Source organism: Manacus vitellinus, unplaced genomic scaffold, assembly GCF_001715985.3.
Source record: "Manacus vitellinus isolate BGI_N305 unplaced genomic scaffold, ASM171598v3 scaffold_91_pilon, whole genome shotgun sequence".
NCBI classification, from domain to species: Eukaryota; Metazoa; Chordata; class Aves; order Passeriformes; family Pipridae; genus Manacus; species Manacus vitellinus.
Genome location: NW_021940873.1, coordinates 1,297,455 through 1,324,483, shown reverse-complemented (window position 1 = coordinate 1,324,483; position 27,029 = coordinate 1,297,455). Strand labels below are relative to the sequence as shown.

The window sequence follows — 27,029 nt, the reverse complement described above, 5'->3', positions numbered from 1 at the left end:
CACCAGTGAGAGGGTTCAAGTGGCCAGTGCTCAGCATCTTGTACAGCCCATCCTGCCAACACCAGACAAGCAGAACAATGCCAAAGATGGGTCCAGACAGCAGGGTAAGATCAAGAGGAAAAATCTCTTTACATTGTTTATAGAGATAAACTGCTTATTCATATACTGAATTTGTACTGCACCATGAGTTCTCATGAGGCCTGTACATTTGATTAGGGCTAAAACTGGTGACTTCTTTCCCCACTACCTTCCTCCTTACCAAACTTGAATTTAAAGCAGAGAGGGAAAAACCACAAAGGAGACTACTGCCCCAAATGCTGCTTTAGGGACTAAATTTGTCTCCCCCAGCTGACCACACTCCATGGAAACCAGACTAGCATCACACAGCTGGCAAGACAACACTCTGATAGAACAACTGTGTTTTATAAAATTCCCCAAGTCCAAACTCTAGTCTTCAAAATTCATTACTGTGATGGCTTGTGTCTGCCCTGCAACTGAGAGCAGAGATAGCAAACACATTTATTGTGCCTCTCATAATGCTTCTCTTTGTCTCAGTCAGCAGCTGGTGTAAGGCACTCCAGATCTGCTGCTTTCAGATAGTTCTACTTACAACTATTCATACCAGTCCCTTTCCCCCCACCCCCTCTTTTTTTTTATTAAAACTGTTGGGCAACACGATAAAAAGCACAGACAAGCTAAACAAAGATAACACCGTGACGTAGTGTCTGCCTATAGAGCAGCAGCACTCTCAGTTGACTCAAGTCCATGCAGTCAGCAAGAATGTTCTTTATTTTAACCACTTACCAGCCTAAACTGAAAGTGGTTCGAATTAACACATGCAAACTAAATGTTTGTCAAACCAGCATGGCTCTTTTCAGTCCTACACACCACCAGGACAGCTCTCTGTAAACAGTGGATCTCCAGCTCTGTTTGCCTTTCTCTCACAGCTCAGTCAGCAGGATCTGCATCCCCACCTGAACGTCCACGCAACACAAACATCACAACAGCAAAAGTCATGTTTTTACAAGTGTGGATATGATAGCAAGACACCAGAGAAGTCTTAAATGTGTCTGAGAACCCCAGGAGTTACCAAGGACTGAAAAAAAAACCCCCCACACTATTTTGGCAGCTAAGCTTCCTTCCTCTGCCCCAGCAGCTCCATATGGGCTGCACGGAGCCATATCCTATCCCCCCTCCCAGCTTCCTCTCTCCTGCTGGCTGCTATTAATGCACAAAGTCTAAGCGTTAATTACCACCCAGAAATGAAAGGCTTCGTCTCTCCAGCTGAAGACTGACATGATACAGACCTTAAGACAGATTGAAATAAAACTCCTTGAAAGAAAATTCCAGCATTGCCCTTGCCCGTTTTACTTCTGTGTTCTGCATCTGATAAATGGATTTGTTCACGAGAGTGAATTCCCAACAACTTTATTAACTTAGGAAAAAAATTAATGAATTCCTCAGTTGTGGTGTTTGTCACCAAGACCCTGAAGGTCTTGGGAATTACCATGACCCCAGGCCACTCTATGAATTAATCAAATCATGGGCAAGAGCGTTTAAGAGACTTTAATTAATGGGCGTTACACTTCTAATTACCTTTTCCAATACCTGCAGACCAACTCTCAGCAGTAGAAGGAGTTGCCTCATGTTCCTAGGGCCAGATTCCCAGGAATGAATAGTATACATGGAGATCTTCAAGGGCAGTTTTCTCTACTGATTCAAGACCAGAATTTACCTTTGTGACATATGAAGCACTTCTGCTGAAAAGCCAAGATAATCACAAAAGCAATCTATGTGGGAAAAGGATAATATAAAATGAAATTTATATTATTTTCTATTCCTGTATTCTAACAATCATGAGGAGATTAAATCACAGGTAGATTGGAATGAATTTATAAAATACTGTATGTTTTTTCCACTATCTTAAACACAGAAGTCAGTCTGTGTCAAAATAAATTGGGATAAATGGCAAAAAAATTCCAATTCATGTACAAAATAAAAAATCACATGATTTGAGATATCAAATACCAAGTAGGGAAGTCACCACAAATTACTCAATTCAACAAGTCATCAAAACAAGTTATCAAAACAGAAGAACTGCAATACAGCCCCAGAGAATCAATGTGCAGATTTTGGCAGCTGCCTAGTTTAGGTGTTACTTCACAGCATACTGTACAGCAAGAGAATTGATACGCCTGAAATTGGGAAATTCCCCAGAAATTAGATATGTGTGAAACAGACAGTCTTAAAAATGTGTAATTTAAGGTAGATTTGCTTCACTTGCTTGAGCAAAGACAACAAATTAGTCCATTCAGACTCCTCAGTAAGAAATCTTTGGTTACCATAAGAGACATCCTAAGAAGCAGTTACAAATTATATTTATATAATTGCTGAAAATCTCTACAACCTCCACTCAGACAAACAAACAAAATCCCTTATGTGGAATCATCACTTTTTACCATTACTTTGTTGCTGGGTTGCTTCTTCAAAATATATGATTTAAGTTGAGCTTAAATAAGACATAATTCTGGGAAGCAGTCTGTCAAACACTGTAAACAGAGTCACAGTAGTTGTATTTCCTTTAGAATATATTAAACAGGCCTATCAGGAGAGCATAATAAAACAGCAAACTACAAAACAACAAAAAATTAAGTATTGATGGCAACAGAATGGCATTTTGCTGCTATGAAATCAGATCTTGGAAATATTTTTTATCATGATTAATAGATTTTTTTTTCAGCAGCCAACTTACCGATTCCCTTACAGGGTCCCTTATTTGAAATGTATTTTACAGACCTTCTGGTATGATAACAAAAAGGCTAATTTAGGAGACCAGAAAGTTACATACACATACAGAAAAATTGGCAAAAGTTTCTTCTCCTCTGTTTACAAAACATATGAAAAACACTTACTCCTGGAACAAAGCTCTGGCTACCGCTGTGCAGAGACCTGTGTGCCAGAAAACCCATGGCCAAAGCCAAAATACAGTCATTAAATCGACTGTTCTGTCCTGGCTCCTCCATCTGGCCGTGCCTGCCAATGAGGGACACGTCACGCTTGACGTTGCAAGCAAAAACATAAAACAGTGACCTCTGCGTTCAATCACCTCCACCCACTTCTCCTCCACTTCCTGCAAAACCTTGTACAAAGGAGCCCCAAGTCAGGCACAGTGCACAGACGTGCAGTCTGCACACAAGCTCACTTGAGGATCCTTTCCAAAACACATACTGGTGTTCAGAGCTGAGCAGCACAGGTTAAAGCAGTTTTCCACTTTACAGGTCTTGAAAATGCTGTATTATATACCAAACACTACATTGTAACAGACAGAAAACAGTCAATTTGCCCTCTCAGAGCTAAGTATAACCGTATTTGCTCCTTCAAAGGTACTGTGAGAAACTGCCTGCCTCATCTTCTGTCCTCTCTGATCACGTTGTAAAAGCACAGCTGTACCAAATAGCATTGCACACTCTTGCATTAACTGACTTGTATGGATAACTACTTAGTAGTTCTACAAACTACTTCACAAACATATAAGACACGTAAAAGGTCCCTGCTGACCACTTAAAGACTGAAAAATTCTCTCTGCTCTATCAACCAGGTACCAACTGAGGGAGTCTCTTTGGTAAGAAATGGATGGCATGGAAAGAAGAAGGGCAGCAGAGGTGCCACAAAGAAAGCAGGATGGAATAAATTTCAATGCTTTGGTCTGGCAGAGCTCCTTATTATTTCCTCTGTCAAACTCCAATTTTTCACACCTCAACAGTTGTGAATGTAGGGCTGTGTTCAGTTCCAACCCAACAATGAACTCAGGCTTGGGTCTAACTGCAGAGCATGAGATTACTTCATAAATTTGCAGATCTCCCTTTCAGATAATGTCCCATTTAGGTAACTCCTAAAAAACTCTGAAAAAAATGTTCCTTTATTCTGCTTAGAGTACCTGTACTCATGTAAACTATGGTTAAAATCAGATTCCAATTATCTGGCAGACAAGATTTAAATTTAATCAATGCTAAACTACACTAATCTCCAGATAAACAGCACTGCCTACAACACTAGTTAACATCAATGTCACAAAAAGGATTCCTCTGTGTTCAAGGCAGAGGATGGGTGTTGGCTCAGGAAGCAGGGAGCACTCCTTTGAGCCTTTCTGCCAGCTCTCCCAGGAAACGCCAGTATTGACCATTTAAAGTCAGTTAAGAGGGACTAAAAATCATTACACAGTTATAATTTTGTTTGCCCAGTGCATTACAGAGGCTCCTGAAGAAGAACCAAGCTCTGCACTAAGCCCAGCTACTGAGTGGGGCCAAGTGCAGGAGGCAGCAGTTTGGGCATCCCACAAACACAGGAGAGGAGAAAAGAGAAAGGAAAGCAAAGGGAGAAGTATAATTTACATTTTCTGCAGAAAACAGTACATTTCACATTATTCTGTTTGCTTACTAAACATGACATTAGTATTTACTGGGCAGCAAAAGATACAGGAGCCATTTAATTCCCTGGCAAAACACAGTGCATTGTTAAGCAGTCCTGGTGCATCCCTACACCACACTCTGTATACTGGTACTGAAACTCAGTCATTGCAGTTTATTCAGTGCCGGGCAATGTTTTGTCCTCAGTGTGGTTGAAATCTTTAAAGATTCTAGACTGTGTGTGTCCCATGAAGAAAGATGAGGCACTGCATTTCCACCCTGGAACGTGGCTGGAATGACTCTGGGACACACACACACACCAGAAAGCAGGCAACAAACACCACGGTGAGGGTTACAGTAACCATAACATAGAAAATAATTCCAGAACACTGAACGAAAACTATCACCACGCAAAGTTTAAATAATAACCACAGCATCAGAATGCAGCTCCATTTAATTTATTTGTAGAACAATTATACATCATTCTCCCACATAAGTTGAAGATGTTGCTTTCCAGATCTAGGTGTTCTTCCTTTAGTCACACCGCTAAATGACTTATTGTGTTATAGAAAAGACGGCAAAGCTAAACTGATCAAAGATCAGCCCATCTTTCAGCTGAAACGATCAAAGCTAGAAGACCTGCCATCTATTTCAAAAGTAAATCAAAGTCACAGCAAGGTCACAACAGAAGAAATTGGATTGGGGGCTTGAGCAGTATTTCAATGTATTAAATGATACCTTACAACTATATTTTCATGAGACGGCAAAGACAAATAGGAAAATCGATTTATGAAAGCTCAAATTTGAATAATTCCTCCTGTCAGTGGATACTCAGGTCTGAAACACCCCCTTCTGCTCCGATGGCTGATATTTCATGGATATGATCCTGCAACACAAATTAAACTTTATAGCACTGGGTAATCAGTGCTCCTCACAGATATGAGGACAGTCAGTATGTTCTGCAGCAGCCATGCTTAAAATATTAATTCTGAGATGCTCACTTGCAATGGGGTTATATTAAAATTAAATCCAATAAATCGTGAACTGTTTCTTTCATAAGGATTTGAAGAAAAAGGCACTAGGCAAAGGTTAAAAAATATTCCACTTATTTCAACTATTTTTATTTTTAGAAATACTACAAGCTTTTATTGTAGTTTACTATAAACATGCTCTGAACACCTTTTCTCACATTATTCTCCTTTGTCACATGTGGAAAAATTCAGAGCATCTAGAAAATGAGCTTTCTAAAAGAGCTGTGAAATCTGATACTGCACTTTCAAGCAGTTTCATTTATTCCCATATTATTTTCCCCCAAATTCCCTACCTGGAAGGGTAAAATGCCCTCAAGAGAGCATAGAAATGCTTTAAAATACAAACACAAAAGCAAATGTATTCAAAATGTTAATAAAAGATATGCACAGGTGGGTGGTTCCTTTCAGAATGGACTTGGAACTAAGTCGGGCCAGTGTTCAGAGGACTGTGCTGCTTCAAGTCCTGCAAAGCTTTGTGCCCAGGTCCCTGAGGGAATCCCCACGAGAAGCAAACGAGTGACCAAATTCTCTCCCTAAACTGAGCTGAAATGAGCAAATTACATTTGGCCTAATAAGCACAGGAAAAACTTCAATTTCCATTTTGGTTTTGCTACCTGACGGCAGCGCCTGTGAAACAGACTGTGTGAAGGACACAGAGCTCCTTCAACCACAGGGCACACAATATTGAAGATATTTAATCCACAGAGCATCAGAACAATTCCAACCCATCTCCCACAAAGAATCCATTGTAGAGAACAAAATCCCTTTGTACTTCAAAGTGGGTTCCAAAATCCCTTCTAGAGAGGGAAAGCAAGGGAGCAGTGACGACTGTGCAGGGCGCTCAGGCACTCTGAATCCAGCAGCAAACCACAGGAGCCATTCAGATGAAAACAAGATCATCTTTTGACTGTGCTCTTTCCATGGAAAATGAGGAGGATGTGTCAGTTTGCCAGTTCCTCGTGTGCAGGGCTGGTCTGCAGCTGATGGCAGGAGGCTGAGATACAACTCAGCCACTGCCTGAGCCAGTGGAAGAGCAGGATTTCAGCTCGTCACCAGCACTACAAGGGTGGATAACACAGAGCCTTCAAGTCACTGGCTCTGCATTATTCTGAGACATAACAGTGTCCCTCAGCCACTGCTCACATGGAGAACTTGTGAAGGCTTCCTCTTCTGGAAGAGCCCAGAGAACAGTGCAGCTCATGAGATTCAAAGGAAAGGATTCCAGATAATTTCTCCAGGGTGTTGGTATAAAGAAACATACATAAAAACTGTAAAATATTAGCATTGTTCCTGACAGGACTGTCTTCCAAAATGAACAGACAAACAGGCATACACCACCAATAAGGAAAAAGATAAAATTAATTCTGTGCCTCTGACATAGTAGTTCTTAATCTTGGGTTCATGACATGCAACTACAATGAGTAATTTTATTGGGGAAAATAATGGCTATGACGAGATCTACAGAAAAAATTTAGGTAAACCACAGAGCACAAAAGCTTGAAAACCGTTGTTCCACTTAAGTTGTGAAAAATCTGATACCAGAAAATATTATTAATTCCTCCCCAAAAGGACTGAAGGTAGTGGGTCTGAATTAACACTCCCACCCACTCCGAGGGTCAGTGCGGTTGTGCAGGGGCTGACACTGCTGGTGGTTGTCAGAGGGATAAAAGGCAGCCAGTCCCACGGTGCCAGGGGATGGATGGGAGCACTGCCTAACTCAGAGCCCGGCTGGTTACTCCACAAGAAGGAGGCTGGTTTATAAGGCCATGTTGCAGGGTCACTTAAAGTCAATGTTCTCTCCAAGGGAAGCGAAGGCAAGGAAGATAGAGGGAGGGACTGTGTTTGCTACCAAGAAATTATAGACTGCCTGGCCAGCCTTTCTCACAGTTTTCTGGGCACTGAGGGCAGGTTTTCCAGAACTCTTGGAAAAACAAGGAACGAGCAGAAATTCATATTTGTGAAGTTATCTTGAGAGTCATGGGATTGGAAGGGGTAAACACTACTAAAGTTACACTCTGCTTCTCAAAGACATTTAATCAGGGCTTTGTCTTCTCCCCCCTACACCTACTAGTCCTTAACTGAATCTCCCTTTTGATTAACTCAACTCCAGGTCCCCAGTCTTTTTGTTTTAAAGCTGCAGAAGCAACTAATTCCTGACAAAACACAAAATGGACAAGGGAGTGCAGATAAAATGAAAGTAACAAAACATGTCAGTTGTGTGTTTGTGACCTACTACTCACATCCAGAAATCAAACCTGTCACTGCATTACTATGATATCATTCCCCAGTTAACTAGCTCTTAAATCCTTCCCCATCTCACTCGAATGACATACATCTTATGCATTTCTGTAGATCTCTACCGCCTATCACACATTAAAGATGTTCCGCCCCATAATTAAGGAGTCACTTTATTAAATACCACTGTGAAGTTTTCAATGGAACCAAATGGCAATTTTGGGGGCAGCAAAACATGCATTAATAAAAAAGTTTGGAAGCACTGCTTCAGGTAATAAATGGGCTCTCAGCTTGCCTGTTGCTGATCACAGTTTGCTGATCCTGCAATGCTGATCCTGCATTGCAGGATCACAGTTTGACTGCTGTTTCACTGGAGTTTCTCATCCCAACTCATCTTTTGAAGGGAACACAAAATTACCTGCCGGCTCCCGTGGGCACATTCCTTTTACACAACTCAACAGACCTAATCTAAAAGAAGAGATCTATGAAGGTCCTGTGGCTCAGACAGGGGAACTTAAAATTCTTCCCAAAATAAAATCCCACTATTGTCTGTAAGGGCTCATTCCTTGCATCAGCTAAAAACACTCAACTACTTCCACTGAAAGAAGTGCCATCACCTCAGTTTAAATGGGATCCACTACAGGCGAACCACAGGCGAACCACAGTCACAATATTTTATTCCAAAAGCTCTTGCTTTCCCTCCATGATGGCTGAGCACAAAGCAAGGATCTAGTTCATATGATATCAGTCCAAGTTTCAGAGTTTTTATCTGCTTAGCTGATCAATGACTATTTTTATTTGCACATCTCAAACAGGCAAAAGCACTTTTTGTTTACTGGCAGGTCACAGTAAGGTTTAGCAGCCATGGCAAAACATTACAACTGAGGTACTTTGAAGTTGGGGTCAGCTTTATCCTTGACTTACGTGAAGTCAACCAATTACAGCTCTTTTTTCCCCCTCTGTAAGTAAGTTCACTCTTTATTTCATGGGGGAATCTAAAAGTTGAATTAACTACGCTTCTGTGAGAACTAGGACTCTGCAGAGGGTTGAAAATATATACATATATTAAAATGCTTGTTATCACATTTGTTTCTAAATGGACCCCCTGAGAAACACTTGAAATCAAATAGGGTAGTGTTCAATTTACCCTGCAACAAAGAAAAAGTCAGACCATCCACAGATTAGTTATTAAGGCAAACAAAGTACCTCAAAGCAGTTACAGTCTTAGATAGCTGGTCTTTTAAGGATTTTTAAAGGAAGATAACTTTTTAAGTTGTTTTTTTTTCTGGTTGAGGAGTTGAGGTAAATACATTGACTATGTAACATCAATGAGAGAAGCATTTTCTAAAATACAGAAACCAAGCCAAGACTCTGTAAACATCCTTGTTAATGCTGGAATTCCTATTTTTGACACCTCTGGTAAATAGCTCAGTGTGATGCCTACGGCAAGACAAGAGCAAAGCGTTCCCCTCTTTAACTGGTTTTAGAGTGTTCAGCAGGAAAAGTGTGCACGTCAGCATTCTCCCAGCTGGCTCAAGGAGATTTAATTTACACCAACCACAGAGTGACTGCGACTGCTCTCCAAGATGCCACAGCATGAAAACTGAAGGGTGGGGGTTAAACAAGCAGCAATGCACACCAGATGTCTGAGGAGGACATCTGAAAGAGCCTGAGCACAAGGAAGCATATTAAAAAAAATCCCCTTCAATGTCATAAATATTTATACTAAATCTGAGAAACTGGCCGAGTTCAAACTTGTCCTACATGAATCATATAGCATTTCCTTCGCCTCATCTTCATTTAGTGTGTTTGGGATAAAACCTCACAAAGGAGGTGCCATAGTTATGTCAACTTCTTTTTCTATATGCTAAGAGCACTTCTTGTAGAGATCCTGCTCTAGAAGATATTACTTCCCAAAGAATATAAACAGAACAACTAAATAGTCCTACTTTACTCGGCCAGCTCTTGTGTGGCATTTACTGACCTTACTAGATAATTTACATTCACAGAAATAGTTTCCTTTTGCCTGGACAACTTTAATTTTCTTCATAGGACCATTTAATTACAATTAGCAAAACATCACAAAGAAAACAATTCAGTAATCTGGAGCCAAGAGACCGCAATTTCCTGAAAGGGTCTGCTCTGAAAGTGTCCAAACCTGCTAATTTCACAAATACCTGAATTTACTTTCAGAAGTAAGACCTACCAAACATTAGCAATTAAATAACAAAATTGAAAATCCCAATACCAACTCTGAAGTGCAACCACAATGTGTTGATGCTATTAGTAAAACAAGTAAATACTCACTTATTCCTAAAAGACAACAGCTATTTCAAAAGATCCATTTAGCAGCTTTGGTTTTCACTCTTCTTATGCAAAAGATTGCTGGGCTGGCCATTTGGTAGATGGTAACTATTGCTAATCAGCTGTTCTGGGATTTTTAGTTCAAACAAAACATAATAAATGTTCTAATATTGGATTATATTCCCATACCAGAGTGCCATTCCTATCCTGGGCAAAAAAATGGTAGGCTTATGTACTAAATCTCTCTCACATCTACCTACAAACCACATTTAAAGGCAAAAAAAAAACTATTTCTGTATGCTGAGGAATAAATATTCAGTCTCACAAACAAGGGAAATGCAATGCTGAGTGGTCTGCCCTGTCAAATGGGTTTCCAGGAAAAACTACTGCTTTTTAAACACAACTGGGTCCAAACTTTTCCTGGGAGAGCAAATATATTTCCTGGAACCTGCTAGTGACATTTGGAAGAACAGAAAGAAAGTTATACACTACAGTGCCCGATTCTCACAGCTGACAGGGAACACTCCAAACTGCTGAGGAGTGAAAAAGTACATGTCTTTAAATAATCAGAGACTTGTAACAACGTGTATTATGAAAAGAAGTAAATAAGCTGGCACCTACCTGCTGAAGACACCCTTCTCTTCCTCCCCGTATGCCACAAAGGTTTTAACATTCCACTTTATCCAAAATATTACCTACCTCCATCCACACTGTGGACAAGTTTTTCCTCCAAAGACAAAATGAGGCACAAAGTGTCACACTTAGGGAGGGAAAAGCTGGACTGCACCAAGTGCTGCTATGTTTAACAAGTTCTGGCTTTTAACACTAGCAGCAACAAAGTTTAAACGCAAAGAAAAAGAGGAAAGTTACTTTAAAAAATTCTGATGCCAAGCAGTGCCATGAAATTTAGGCAAGGAAACATTCTAAACTCTTGTTTAAAAAAAAAAAAAAATCTGATACCAAACAGCGCTGTGAAACTTAGGTAAAGGAAACATTCTAACATCCATTTCTCACTTTTGTCCCCACCACCCTGAGATTTTCAGGACCGACATTCCTATTAAAACTAGAGCTCTGAAGATCTTTGATGAAGACCCATCACCTCACTGAGGTTTCTAGGTGACTTCTTTCTTTGGCTAGAACCAATGCCATGGTGGTCCCAGGAACACCATTACCTCAACTTCACCAAGGTTACACAGGAAGAAGCTGTACAGAGATCTTTCCTAACAAGGAAAGGCCTTTTCTAAGGGAATGGCCTGAAGCGGTGTCAGGGGAGGTTTAGGATGGATCTCAGGAAAATGTTCTTTCCCCAGAGGGTGGTTGGGCACTGACCAGGCTCCCCAGGGCAGTGGGCACAGCCCCAAGGCTGCCAGAGCTCCAGGAGGGTTTGGACAACACTCTCAGGTACATGGTGGGATTGTTGGGGTGTCCTGTGCAAGGCCAGGGGTTGGACTAGATGATCCTGATGGGTCCATTCCAACTCAGGAAATTCTGTGATTCTCTGATCTAAAGTCCTCCAAGTTTGACTGCCCCTACAATCAGAGCCAGACTACTCTTGATATTAAGACTCTCCCAACTCCATCCATCTGTAACATGAGGTTGACAAGTGGACAGAGATAACCCTAATTAAGAGCTCAACTGCCTGTTCAATGCACTGGATGATCCATCTCTCCATCCCATCAAGGTTCCCAGGATACACACCAGCGCTCACCAAGCTCCACACACCATTAAGTCCACTTGTAGAGACAGGGTATGAGAATGTCCTCTCTCTCTCTCTCTCTTAAGAAAAGCTGTCAGATGAAGCACCCAGGAAAATTTGCCTCCAGGAAACCCAAAGGGAGTAGGGTGGTGTGCATGTTACTGCAATCCCAGCCTCAGTGCTCACCCAGCAGCAGCCAGCAGCGCTGGATCCCAGAGTCAGTTGTCCCCCAAAGGCAGGGCTGTCACCCAGCGGGAAGGGAACAATGGCTCTGTGTGTCCGGCAACTGCTCCGTGCTCATTTGCAAAGCAATTTCCAGGGAGATGATACAGACTGCATGAGGAAGGGAAAACTGGCTGGCTTTAAAGAAGGAATTAAAACCAAAATCACTTCTGATTCTTTAGTGCTGAGAAAGCATAATACCATTTTTGTAAACACGTCTCCAGAAACTTGCGTTCACCACTACCTTATACTATTATCAGGGAGAAATTATAGGCTCTGTCCTGCTGGCTTACTGTTAGCATAAACAGCTTTGCTAAATTGCTTGGCACACTGTCTGCATGCAGCATGTTCAAACTCTGTAGCCTATTCAGCCAAAATCAAATATAAAGGCCCATCTGTATTAATCCTCAAGAAGAAATTAATAGACAGCTATTTTCATGCAAAGCAGAAATTTAAAAAAGGTAAACCCGATACATATGGATGAACTTTTCCATTCATAACTTTAGATACCACACAGTGAAGACTGTTGTTTAAGGTTTATTTTTTCTCTAACAGTTCTCCATACAACACAGTGCATTGTTCAAACTCTGGAGCAATTTAAGCTTTTTCAATGTCTCCTAAAATCCCTGGATTTATATCCAAAGAGACCTGGCACTGTAACAAATCTGACTTGTGAGTAAAAAGTTACAGCCTTTAAGCAAAGTGCTCATTAACACAGAATTTAACTTACTGCTACAAACCTCACTACCTTTTATCTCAGAAAAAAATGTGTTGCCTATCTTATCTACTGAAAGCTGTGGGATAACACTCTACTATATTTACATTTTTAATTTCCTTGTTTGAATTCTCAGTACAAATGCTGAACTAGCATCCAGGGTGAGGAGAACAACAGAACTCCAGGGGGGAAAAAAAAAGAAAGCTTGAGTATGACCTAAATCTATCCTGCCTTTGATGAATGAGGAAAATAAACTGAATTTTGATGTCAGTACTGAAGAGGATATTACCAACTTCATGTTAGGAGGAAATGAGTAAGAAAAGCCCAACTGTGAAGTTGGGGCTCTTTGTTTTTTCCTGAAGATAAAAGACATTGAAAAGGCAAAACCCACAAAACCCACAAAATGTTCTATAAATGGGGAACATTTTGTAGGTGCATCTTAATTTACATGGCTTTGAACAGAAATTTTACACTGAATTACAAATAAGAACACTTAATTCACCGTGAAGGAGATTTTTATCCCATTCTTAATAGAAGAATAGTGCTGAAGTCATTTTATATATTTAGAAACTAAACCAAATAATACAAGAAACTGATGTTACAAACCCAGTGAAAAATGCAAGGTCAGCAAAAACAGCTAACTGAAACTATTCTTTAGAACTTAAGAAAACACATGACATTTCATTAAAAAGCAAATGAAGCTTGCAGAATGCATGTGGGACTCCTCATCTGATACCAAACATCTGAACTGGCCTTTTGGGGAAGACAGACACATATTCAGAATGCCTTGCAGTGCCCTGAGAAGACACACAGCTATGCAAGCTCAGTGTTGTGGCCAAGTAATGCTTCATTGTTACAGGAAGGCAGTGAAAAAATTATGTAATATGCCACTAACTAATGTAAGCTGTCCTGAAACCAGAAAGGGGTGTTTTTCCAAAAATCTGGATCCAATTTTCTTCATTAAAAAAAAATATCTAGTCTTCTGGACTGTCCAGAGAACTCTGTATAACTATTTCAAGTGCTCCAAGTCTCGTAACATGCCTGGGGGATTTCTTAGCATCTTATTGCATTTCTTTATACCTTTCCCAGCACAGCATTTCCAGCCCTGAGAATGCACTAATAACCCAAAGCATTTGAAACTGGGAGAGAGAGGAAGACAGAAATCTGCCTTCCAACACACAATCATCTGTACACTCCCTCAGATAAACAACAGAATGAAACAAATCTGCTTGGAGACTGCACCTCCTCATACATATTCTACTGGAAACGAGGAGCCAAAACTTGCTGGACAGAGTCAAAGAGCCGGATCACCTGAGATTTGTTTTCTTTAACTCTGAGCACTCCATTACCTCACACACAAGGCTCTCTGAGAAAGAATATTAAGCTGACTTTAAGTGAGTTTCCATTGCAAAACAAGATGCAGATGTTCTACCTCTGAATACATGCCCAGATCAAGTGCCTGTCATTCGATCCGAAGCCCTGGGAACGCCAGGCTGGTACAGAATGGTTCTGCTCCCTGGCCTTTGCACCTCAGCGAGGACAGCAGCCTCCCAAGAGTTTTCTGATGCCTCTGAGCTCATTAGGAAGAAAACAATGACATGAGAGCACTACTCATTAAACTGGTCATTGTTAATAACTGGCAGCAAATGTTTAGTGGAAGAATATCAGATGTATTAATACTACAAATCAGCATCCAGATACCAAGTCAACAATTCTCTATTTCTTCTTTTCTTTCCTATTGCACCAAATATATATTTAATAAAATTGCTTGAAATGGTTGATCATTGCTAATATAGCTATCCCTTTTCTCATTGGTGAAGACTAAACATTCTTATTTGATTGATTTAAAATCAAATGTTCTGTTCTGTGCAACTTGTTAAAAAAAACCCACCATGTTGTTAAAATTCAGATTTTCCTCCAAAAGCACTAATCAGAGTTAAGATTATCACGGGGCATCACAAGGTGCTCAAAGCCAGTAATAAGATTAAGGAAACACTCAAAAGGGTGCAAATTATAAGTGTAAAATAATCCTGAGGAAAGGAAATGGCTTTATTCTGTGGTTCAAAGCTATGGACCCCCTTCTCACCTCATCTCGGGTTATAATCCTTTTCCTGGCTGTAGCTGCTTTAATTACATGAGTGTACAGAACTTCCCAAGTGTTGAAGCTAGAAAGTCACCTCTAGAGATCATCTAGTCCAAATCTCCTGCTCAAAACCAGGACAGGATGCTCAGGGCCATGTCCAGACAGGTTTTGAGTATCTCCAAAGACGGAAACTCCATAACTTTACTGGGCAACCTGTGCCAGTGCTACAGCAATCTTACAGTTAAAAAAAAAAAAAAAAGGAATAAAGGGTAAAAGTATGTTTGAAAAAACAGTCAACTTCAATTCAGGTTTAATCTACAAAGCCATCAGGTAAATCTACAACACACCGTTACCTCTTAAATGTTAATAGGAGAACTTCTGATCTCCCGTTTCTCCCCCAGCCTCAGCAAAAAGACGCTTTTCTGTCCATGAAGTAGATCTCATTTATGTTAACATCATTTACATTTTTCCCCCAGACTAGCCAAAATCAGAAATTGTTTTATGAACTAAACAGCACTTGGACAATATTTCCATACTTGCTGGAGTGTGATCATGAATGGCACAACTTAGCAACCTCCCAGAGGTTCCTGCACCTACCAGCCAAGGAAGACTATCCCAGTGCTGGCATTAACTCAATAGCCTGGAGCTTACTGTGACTGGAGCTATCTGTGACTCTTGCTGGGCAAGAAAAAGCAGGACTCATCTTGGGCTGCAAATTATACTCTTTTATTCCATGTCAAACTAAAGGCCCACCAAATGCACATGATGGAAGAACTCTTCCTGTTTCTGTGTTCCAATACATCTCTTATCCACAAGGTGCAGCTACAAATCAGTGGTACAGAGTTCCAGGGGCTTGAGTCAGAGATGAAAGATTAAAATCACTAGTAAACCTCATAAAATGATACTGACACATTTCACCAATAAGCAAAAACAACTGTTTCAAGAGAGAATCTAAAGGAATAAGGAACCCACCTCACTTCCATCCTGAGGCATATAGGCCCTTCATTCTTTCCTCTGAAATTCCAAACCTATTTTCCCATAGTACAATGCATTTGTATCTTATCCTTCTCCAAAAGTACTTTTCAGGAAGGCACCTATTTATAAGTAGTTAAAGTGTGACATTCAGTAAATGCTAATTCATTGAGTTTGAAAGGATACTTTGTTGTCAATATAGTTACTACTGCGGCAGTGCCTTTGAAAAGACAAGATCTATCACTGGTGACACAACTCCCTTATAAAATTAATAGTATGACAGAGGTTGGAAGATCTGTAGGCATCTCTAAAACACCCTTTGAGTTCAGTGCAGATGTTGCCAGTATTTATAATTTTTAAGACACTGGGATATAAACACTTCACTATAAACACCACTGAAGTTTTGCTTTTCTTTTCTTCATTCTTTGTGTGTTTATTTTAGTGTTAAAAATGTTAACTTCAAGAATAAGAAAAAAGCAACAGATGTTTAAACTAAACAAAAACTGGTCCAATAGAGTGTATTTCTTAAGCTGTTCTTTTGCTTTTGAACTATTAAAGCTAAGATCCGGTTAAATAACAATTACTGGAGAAAAGGGTGGGGGGAAAAGGGGCTGGAAAGAATCTTCCATAAATACTAGGCATAATTACAATGAATTGAACTAATGAGCCAAAATTACAGGTCAACAAACTTAGTCAACAAAACACTCAGAAACTACATAAATAAAGTTCTGCATACAATGCTATGGTCTTCATCAGAAGTTATTGATTGTTTCCAAAGAAAATACTGGTTACTGTAGAGAGCAATGAAGAAGTTAGTTTCCTGCGAGTTGTTCTTCTTTATTTATTTTCTTTAAAACTAGTTTTCTTGTGCTAATAAAGAAAGGATAAGAAAGAGGTTGGAAATTCAACTCCATTGAACCCCAGCTCTATATTTTTCAGCTCAATCTTCTGTAAACGAGCTTTATTCAAACGAATATACACCTATTCATGCAGGAAAGAAAAAGAAGAAAGAAACCAAAATAAAAAGAAACAAAGATATTAACAGTTCAACAGGGAGCCACCCCACTTCCTGAAGGGAAGAAATGTGGTCATGCTGGTTTAGTGATAGAAAAGACTATTTTCCAAAGTGAGATTCAGCTCCCTGTGTTCTGGCCTGGAGTATGAACAGATATCTCCTGGGCCTATGTATACTCTATATTGTTTCATTCCTGACAACTACAGCAAGATAATTTTCCAAACGAACGTGGAAAATGTTTCTGCTGAATCAGAAAGAAAAAAAAATTTGCAGTGCTTGTGTGTGGCTACAGCAAAAACAGTTCTACTGCCAAGCTGAATTAGCTCTGTGGTGCCTTTCTTTCCAGGCAAAGCCAAGCCATAACCGCTTCTTCGAGATGCACGTAGAGAAAAACTCCACTAGATTAAGAAACTGATTTTGCCCTGTTACCTCAGGCGCCTTCTCAAAAGGGCTCTGAATGCTGACAGTGTGCAGAGCAAGCGCCAGCCTACCCTGGATGGAGGCGACACCAGGGGAACTCAGCGCCGGGTTCCAGGAGCACAACCCGCGTTGTGTAATTCCCGGCGGGGGCCGGAGCGCGGGGCGGTGCTGGGGGAGGAGAGGAGGGGACGGAGCGGCCGAACAATGGACACGGCCCCGAGGGGGACACGGCGGGGCCCGGCCTGGCCACCGAGCCGTGTCGGGCAACGCCGAGGGACCCACGCGGGAACTCGCCCGTCCTCGCACCGCTTCTCCCACAGCTCCGGGAGCGACGGACAAACCCCCACCCGCACCGCGAGCCTTCGGTCTGAGCAATCCTGCCTGCAGGAAAAAGTAAAGTTGCCGCTGGAAACTCGTCTTGTAAAAAAAGAATAGAAAAACCAAATGAAGAGAAAGAAATTCCTGCCCTCAAAGCTCTGACAACAGCCCGCGGGGAGTCCCACACCGCCGATCTCCAGAGGGAACACTCCCGCTGACAAACAACAGCAAACAGCGCTCGGCGAAGGGATCCATTCCACCCCCCGTGGAAGGGAAGCGCTGCCTTCCCGTGGAAGGGATCCATTACCCTCCCGTGAAAAGGCACCATTACCTTCGTAGCACAGGATGCCGATATTGTTGTTCATCTTGTCCAAGTACTGGTAGTTCAACAGGTCCATCCTCATAAACAGCATTTATCGAGCTGGCGGAGAGGACCGGCTCGCTCGCTTTGGCCCGGGCTCAGAGAGGGGGAGGCGGCCGGGCAGACGGCGCCGAGGCTTTCCCGGCTCCCAAACTCCAGCAGCGCGAGGCCCAGCCTGGAGCGGGTCGGGACGGGGAGCGTGGGTTCCACCGCCGAGGGGTAACGCGCAGCGGGGACGGAGGGGGCTGTGCGAGGGCTTCCCAATGCTTTTTTCAAGTTTGTTTGCTTGTTTGTTTGGTTTTTTTTTAAAAAAAAAAAAAAAAAAAAAGTGGAAAAGCAAAGCAAACCCGTCGGGAAAAGGCGGCAGGGGAGAGAAGGGAGGGCAGTTCCCGGGGGGATAAACCCGCTGCAAGCGCCGGCGCTGACAGCGGCAGTGCCCGGCACTGCCCGCCGGGGCCCCGCTCCGATCCCGACCGCGATCCCGATCCCGGCCTCGGTCCCGGTCCCGGCCCGCCTCCCGCGCACGCGCGGCCGCTGGGATGTTGGGGATGCTTTGTGCACCAGATCAGCCCAAAAAGCGCCCAGTGTCGGAGCTGGGGCGGGGGGGCTGGAGGAGGAGGGAGGGCCGGCCCGGGGCCGCGTCAGAGCGGCGCTCACAGGAAACACCGCCCGGGAGGAGGAGGTGGCGGGTGGAAGGGGAGGAAGCCGCAGCCGCGGAGCTGAGGGGCCTCCTCCGGGCACGGACACGGGCACAAGCCAGCACACAGCAACTTTTGGGCCGGATGCTGATCTTCTGTTTAAAACTAATCCTGACTCTCCAGCTCCTGCTTCATTCCCTAGCACCGTCTCACACACCCCAGTGCCTTACCATGAAAAATAATGTGGTTCTACAGCAACAGGACAGAATATCAGCCCTGGAATCACGGAATGCTATCACAGGAATGATAAATGGAATCATAGAAATGAGAAAGACAATTAAAATTAAAGGCGCGTGGTACAGTGACTGTTTCCCCGTGTATATAGTTCATATATATAGTTTTAAAAGGTTTCTGTCTATACATATAAACAGGCACTGCACACATTGGTGCGATTCTGTCAGGGCACAGCCACACTGGATTTTTTAAGGGCTATTAGCGGTTAAACATTCTGGGCTCTGGATCTTTAGCAGCTGCCAAAGCTCCAGTTAGATGACAGAAATGATGATGCTTTGCAGTAACCGGAAAGAACGCCGGCACACAGCAACGTTTTGGTCAGATGCTGAGCCTTCTATTTTAAACTAATTCTGACTCTTCAATGCCTATTTCATTCCCTAGCACGGCCTTAAATATGCCTTACAGTGAAATATGGTGGTGCCTTACAGTAACAGGGCAGAACAGCAGCTCTAGAATCACGGAATGGTTGGTATCACTGGAATGATAAGTGGAATCACAGGAACTAAAAAGACAAGTAAAATTAAAGGCGCGAGGTACAGTGGCCATTTTCCCATGTATATAATTTATATATATAATTTAAAAAGGTTTCTGCCTACACATGTAAACAGGCACTGCACACATTGCTACAATTCTGTCAGGGCACAGCCACATTGGATTTTTTAAGGGCTATTAGCGGTTAAACATTCTGGGCTCTCCAGTTAGATGACAGAAATGATGGAGATTGGTGCTGCAGCCCTCTCATCTCAGGATGTGGTCTCTCCTTCTGCACTCCCAACCTTGATCATAAAGACTCTGGTTGCTTATACAGATGTGTGTGACTCATCCTGAAAGGGTAGAACATTTGCATGGGTGTAAGCATGTGCTATCCCTATGGGCATCAGTCTGCATTTCCTGCAGCCCATCAGCACCTGACGTCTGGGCTGATAGGAAAGACAAACACTGGGGAAGTTTGGTCCAAGAACATGGTGTAAAAACAAAAAAAGCTAATGGAGTCCTAATCTTCCCTCTGCCCTCTTAGGCTTGGAGGCTCATCCCTGCCTCTCTGGGATGGAGAATCTTCATCATACACATGAGAGCAGACAGTGAGAACCAGTAAAACATTTTCATTTCCACCCTGAGAACTTCTTCCCTCTGTTAGAGAAGGGGAAGATACAACATGACAGAGGCAACTCGTGGAGTCCCATTTGGTGATGGCATTTTGAAAATTACTACTTGAATGCTCTGGGTATTTCAGTAAACAAGGTAGCTAGTTTACTTAAATTTACTACTGGTATCTACTGAATCTTCTAAGGAAGACTGCCTAGAACCTAAATAAGGTTTCTCCTCATTTGAGATACACAAGGCAGTCCTGTGTGTTACCTACCTAGGTGCTTCAGCTGAAGGAGAATGGCCACTAACAGTGCTGAATTCAACAGGGCAAGAAACAAAGCCCCCAAATGGCTGGGGAGCTGAAGTTTAAGAAGCCCTTTATTGATTATTTCTATACAAGAAGGGCACTCTCCTAATTGGAAATGCTATTAATCTACACTACTTTAACATGGTGTAAAAACTTATGGGTACTTAATGCTGAGGTAACAGCACTTTTCTTGGATGGTATCTAATAAAAAGGTTGCAGTTGTTTTTTCACCTCACAGGATTTGTTACTGCAAAAGTTGCAACCAGGCAGACCAAAGTAGCCCATAGTATTTTCTAGAAAGAGAAATATTTTTTAATAATGAAAAGCTCATTATGATTTTTAAGTAGGGGCCTGGAAGTTTTGCGTAGCAGACCACATTGTGCATACTCAAAGATATTCTACACCATTGCATCAAATTAAACCAGCCATCTAATAAAGGCACTGAGAGATCTTAGCCCTTTAAGATATAAACTGCAATAAAAATCCCCCTCTACAATGTTAACAAAAGAGAGGCGCATTTCTTCACCACGAAATGCAAGGTTTTTACGTAAGTATACAAAATATTTTGGGGACAATATTTTGATATATACAGTTTTTAACATAGAGAGCACCCCTGAATTTAAACTAATGCTACACTTTTATTGGATACTTAGGAAGGATAAGAAAAGTATTTAATTTTTCCAATTTAAAATGCTTAAATCTTTCTGAGAGGTGCAGGTGACAAGGAAGAAAAGAAAACACTGTTTTTCTACGCTCCTTTAGAGCACGGGCCTACAAGACAGGGTGTGCACACTGTTAGCTACACACGGGCATAACAGTTCCAAGGCCAATATGAATTCTCCTCTGTATTCAAGGATATATATTTCTTCAAGCTGTTTGGAAAAGCACAGTTAGGTGTTGCCTACAAACCACTGAATACTCAGTAGTGCTGTCCAGACACCAATAAATAAGTTAATTCTTCTTTATGAGACCAGTTGTCACTGGTGTACAGGTTTTTAGGCAGTAACGATCACTGTCATGTGAAATGGCTTTCAGCAGCACAGTACACTCTGATTGGACTTGTCAAATGTTGTGTAATGAACAACTCAGATGTTTCACAATAAATAATAATAAACTGGTACCAAATACTGGGACCTTTATGAATTTCTAAATTAAAATATCTACGCTGAAAGTAAGGTAATGCCTAGTGAAATAATGGGTGGGGGGAATTATCAATGTAAACGTATCTCTTATATTATATTTTAAATCCAAAATCCATTCATAGGAACCCCTTCTTCGAAAGAAAACTTATCAGCTCAACAAATTCAAGTCCAGCAGACATTAACTTTAAATACTGCCAAGGTCACTATAAAGTACTTGGTTCCTGTCAACAAATCCTTGATCCAGATTGCTCTAAACGGGTGTTGATTGTTCATCAAACACTTCACCCGTCTGAGAGACCTTCCACTGAACTGCAATCAATAATCAATGCATCAGCAGGTTGGATGGAACCTACATTGAAAAACAAGCTATTAACATCCCCCAGGACCTTTGTTAAGTTCCTTCTGTTCTTCTACATATTGATCGTTGCAAACACAGTTACAAGCTGCAGTATCTCTGCTTCATGCTAGCTGGAGTACTTCCCACAGGATTGCACATTTTTTCCTTCTGTCAGGTAGATAAACACCCAGATCTATAGATCAAATGTTAAAACACTAGAACTTTAACACAACAGCATCCCCTAGAGGTAACAGGAAATCCACAGGGCTTGGAATCACTGGGGACTTCACATGGGAATTGATTCTAATTATCCCACATAGCAGATAGAAAGTGATCTTCTGGTTCACTTTAGTACAGGAAAGCAAATTCGGTCTTCACACAAGAATGTCCTATCACAGAAGTGTACTGAAGCAAGGATAGCAAAATACAGGAAAAAAAAAAGATGGTTCTAATGAGTAGAAAAATCACCATTGTCAAACCCAGGTGACTGAAAGTGTCTTTTGCCAGTTAGTCATAGAATAGTTTGGGTTGGAAAGGACCTTAGAGATCATCTAGTTCCAAGCCCCCTCCATAGGCAGACACCTGAATTAGTCCATGCATTAGGGTGGAGTTTGAAAGATTTCTGTGCCCTTCTACAGTTCTCACAATAAGAAAATACCAAATTCTCTCTCGGAGCATACAGTGGTGTGAAGCACCTGGAACAGTGGACTCAACCTTCTCAGCTCCACATGTTTTCCCTGATCTGGCTTTTATTCAGACAGACAGACCAATGTCCCCTCAGCAGCTGGAGCACATCAGGGGCACCCTCACTGCACTTCTCCCAGCTTCTTTTCATCTGAACACATCTAGTCCATGGCCGAGACCCCTCTGTGATGCAGATCAAAGAAAGGCAATCAGGAGGTTCACTCTGAAAGCAAACATCTGCCCCAATGAAAGCACTGCTATGGAGGTACCAACAGCTGAGGAGAACCACAAAGCATTTTTCAGATTTAAAAAGAGCTTGAGAAACTTACCTTTCCAAAGAGTTACAGTGCATGTCATGAGTGTTATTGAGTCACTGGTTCCTAATGCTGATAAAACTTCTCCATGATAAAAACGCACAGGTCTGCCTTATTTGAGCAATAATAGGACTTCATATAAAACTTACAGAGCCACAGAATATGCTGAGTTGGAAGGGACCCACAAGGATCATCGAGTCCAACTCCTGGTCCTGCACAGGCCCATCCCCAAGAGTCACCCCCTGTGCCCCAGAGGATCAGCCAAACCCTCCTGGAGCTCTGGCAGCCTTGGGGCTGTGCCCACTGCCCTGGGGAGCCTGGTCAGTGCCCAACCAGCCTCTGGGGGAAGAACCTTTTCCTAATGTCCAGCCTAAACCTCCTCTGACAGAACTTCAGGCCATTCCCTTGGGTCCTGTCACTGGTCCACGCAGAGAAAAGATCAGTGCCTGCCCTTCCTCTTCCCCTCATGAAGAAGCTGTAGAGTGCAATGAGGTACAATTGTACATATTCGCTACTTAAATTTTTGCAGAGAAAAAATCCTTAATATATCAAGTCTATAATATCGGACTTGACAGTAAGAGTTTATATGGTTTTGACAGCACTTAAACATACACTGAGCTGCTTTAGAACAAATGTTTTCAAGCAAGCTACCACCGAGCTCTGCTGTCTGCCTTTCCTTTGCTGCCCTCAGTCAATGGACCACTGCCCTTCCCACCCTCTCCTCCCTCTTTATTCTCACACTTGCTGCTGCCTCAGGCAGTAGTGCTGAAGAGACTGAGAAAATGGCTTTGGTGCAGTTTTATCAGCTTGGCCTCCACTCCACACCACACAACATCTTTCAGTGGGAAAATGGCATCACTGGACAAGAATGGACACCACAAAAGAGAGACAACTGAAATTTCAGCCTTGATCATCAGTAAAGAACAGCTATTTATACAGTGACCAATTTTGCAGCTGAGAGAAAAAATAGTCTTTATAGAGGTGAGACACACTCTGGTGTGTCTGTGTGACCATGCAGTGCTGTTCAGTATAATTCCATTTTTGAGTGGACAATTATCTGCTGCAGCTCCTGAGGTTAGGACACTGCATCTACTGATACCTCAATATGCACCAAGGAGGTAGTGGAGGAATAAAGCACTTAAAAACAGGTTTTACCTTTTTTCTTTAACTAAGAAATGAGCAATTTTGAGTTGCCAGCTGCTAGGTGGCGATGTGCCTGAAGGAAAAAGGTTGCTTTTCTTCTTCCGTGCACTCCACTGCAAAACTGCTGCGCTTCACACCTCAATTCTTATATTTCAGTTAGAATACATTTCACAGGGAAAAAAAAAAAATTCTCCTTGAAGCAAGATGGGTTGTTTGCTTTGAAATACATTCAGATTTGATGAGGAAACACATTTAAAATGGATTGAACACACAGGAAGTTCAGAGATGCATTATAAGAAAAATTACATTCAAAGTTCCTTGCAAGCAGCTATCTCACAGCTGTGCATCTGACACCCACAGAGAGCAAAAGACAACTCAGCTCTGCTCAGTGAGTCAGATACCACAAAACATACCAACTTTATACACTTCTTATGAAGCGTTAAGTACTGACAACTGCACCAGTGAACAGAAGGTATCCAAACACACATCACATTCTTTCAGATGTGGACTCTTCTTTTTTTTTTTTTTTTTTAATCATAAGGGTGCATTGCAAATAGATTTTAATCACAAACTACCTGCTTCCTTTCACAGCCTTAAAAAAAATAAAGAAAAAAGCCCTACTAGTTAGACCATCTCTGAATAAAGTTAGTGCTTGTCCTTTTGTTTTATCTGTCCTTCACTAGCAAAAACATGCCAGACATTATAGAACACAAAAGATGTTGTTGCTATTATCAGTGGAGCTTCTCAAAAATGAAATAGTAGACTTACACCCAATATTAAGTTGTAACAAAGTAATTTGCATATTCTTTCATTATTGTCATACCCTACCTTACTCAATATTGCTTCAAAAACCCAAATACAGTATTATCTAGTAAGGAATTCTGTTTATGACTGTGTATGTGTACTGGACTCACAAACTGCTGGGTAACTTATGTTAGGAATCACTCTATTCCCAGCAGGACCAAGCCGGCAGGCACCCTGGCTCCATTTCCCACTGAAAAAAATCCCAGAGAAACCAAAAATATAGTGATACCCAAGAATATCTGGAGTTGCAAGCTCTTCTAGGGCCCAGGAATGGATGGTAATGGCTTGTCTGGTAGCTGGATTTTTATTATTAGTTTTTTAAAAATATCTTGCTGTACTGCAGATCTCATTCTGTATTAGTTTTTTGAAGACACAGATTTTAAACAGCATATCACTGTGAATGTAAATAAAAAATTCAGATCACTTATTTGTAAATATTTAGATTTAGAACCAGCCATTTCATATCAGATCAAAAAACTCTGAGGTACTTAACAACTCACAAAGCTTTTTGGTTAATTAAATCCTGTCCTCATCAGCAAGAACCCTCTCCCTCTACCTTTTAGTTCCCCTCCCCCCATCATCCTCAGAAAGCCATTTGCCTTCTACCCCAAACTAAACACACCTGCTCTCATACCACAGCCCATTTTCACATGGCAATTGAGGACAGGGTGAGGGGACAGAAAATCCAGGGCCCAAGGCAGGGCACAGGCAAGTCTTCTCTGAGCTCCCACTTGGGTTTGGGGGGTTGTTTTGGCAATAGTGACATTTAGCTCCATGGGTGACTATATAAAATGGGCACAAAGGTCCTCTGTGAGGCCTCCAGGAGCAGCTGCTGCTCCAGCAGGTACTTTGTGTCTCCAAAAAGACACAGCTGCAACTGGAAGGAGCCACTTCACTCCCATCAGTGGGATCACACTGACCCAGGACTTGAGCCGTGTCCTTCCATCACCTTATTTTCTCTGGCTGTGGCACAAAAGCTGTAACTCCTGGTTGTTTCCAAGCTTAAAGTGCTTTTAAAAGCTTTTAATTGATGGTGAGCAGGGGCTTGGAAAGCACACGATCTACTGTTCCTTCTGACCTCCAGAACTATTTCGCACCTGCCAAAGGCCGTGGGGCAGTCGAGGGAATGAAGCAGAGGATCACTCCAAATGCTACCAGGTGGGACACAAACGAGAAAACTCAATAGCACCTGATTTATCCTGACCTCATTCCCTGAATGCATGCTCAAAGTGAGCAGCAGGCTTGAGATCAGGTTTACCAAGAATTTTTTTTCATTTCTGAATGGTACCTTGCAATTCACAATTTGCTGGTGTTTTTATCTTTTTATTCTCTTAAGCTGGGCTGACAACACTTCAATAATGCAGCTAGAATACGTAACAGATAAGTGTAGTTTATCTAGGCTGAAAAATTGTTATGTGCTAATTAAAAACTTGATAATCTTTCCTGTTATTTCCCTGCTAATAAAAATTTCTGAAGGGCTGATGATAATCATAAACATAATTAAAATTGATCTACAAAGAGTCTCAAACACCACTGGAGCCTCCAGACGCAAACAGTGAAGTGCTAACTTTGCCATGCCCTGCTACTGTGCTAACAGGGCAAAGGAAACACTTCATGTTCTTCCAATATGAGAAATGAGAAGATAAAAAATGAGTATTAAAGAAAAAAAGCCAATTCTAAACCAGCTTGATGCTGAGGCATCTCAAATACTTTTAACTTAGAAAAGTTAGGAGCCAGCCCATGTTTAGAGGTTAGATTTCAAAATTACTGTGCATATCCCTCAGCTTTGGGAAGAAGCAAATCCAGTTTCCAGAATCCACTAATTACAGGGTTTAGAAATAAAGCAAAGAGCTCTAAGATTACTAAAGTCTTTGAAAACATTTCCCCTTACAGCTTGTTTGGTGAGACATAAGATATATATATAAATACATATATATATATACACACACACAGGGCCTAATTGAGCTTTGATGTTGACATATGTAGATCCGTGGAGCTGACCTTACTTGCACACAGACTAAATATTACAGTAACCCAGGTAACAGCCTTATAAATGAGATAAAATACCAATGCTATCCCACGTAGCAAAATCAATCACAACTTTTCTTATGAAACAAATTTAATTTGGCTTCTAAATGTTAAAGCAATTACTTATCCTAAATGTTAAGATGAAAATATTAGTAAGTACCTATTACAGATCCCAATTTTATAACTTGCAATCTACTTCATTAACTTAAAATGAAATTTCACTGAAGTTCTAAGACTATTCTTTTCCAACCAAAGGTCTTATTCTCTAATATTTTTAAAGTATTTGACTGCAATAAGTTGGTTTTTACCACATTAAGAAAAAAACCCCCAAACCCTAAACACACTCTCACTTATCCCAAACTGTAGTGCTCATAAAACCCCAGCCAGCCAGAGAACAGCACCTTTGCTCATGATCCTGATGGATGTCCTCCAGATCAAATAGAAGAAAATAAGAAAAAGGAACCATGAAGT

The 27,029-nt window shown here is 41.5% G+C and overlaps 1 protein-coding gene across 2 annotated transcripts in view; it reads right to left on the bottom strand.

Annotated features, from left to right (window-relative positions):
* Window positions 1-27,029, bottom strand: part of VGLL4 (vestigial like family member 4) — an 83,767-nt gene that overhangs the window by 28,128 nt on the left and 28,610 nt on the right. The window contains exon 1 of one of the 2 annotated variants that reach the window (XM_008928425.3): window positions 17,749-17,993. The exons of the other annotated variant lie outside the window; for it this stretch is intronic. Coding sequence (XP_008926673.1) covers window positions 17,749-17,830 — 82 coding nt within the window. The 5' untranslated portion in view covers window positions 17,831-17,993. Of the gene's footprint in view, window positions 1-17,748; window positions 17,994-27,029 lie in introns of those variants that run through there. 2 annotated transcript variants of the gene reach the window in all.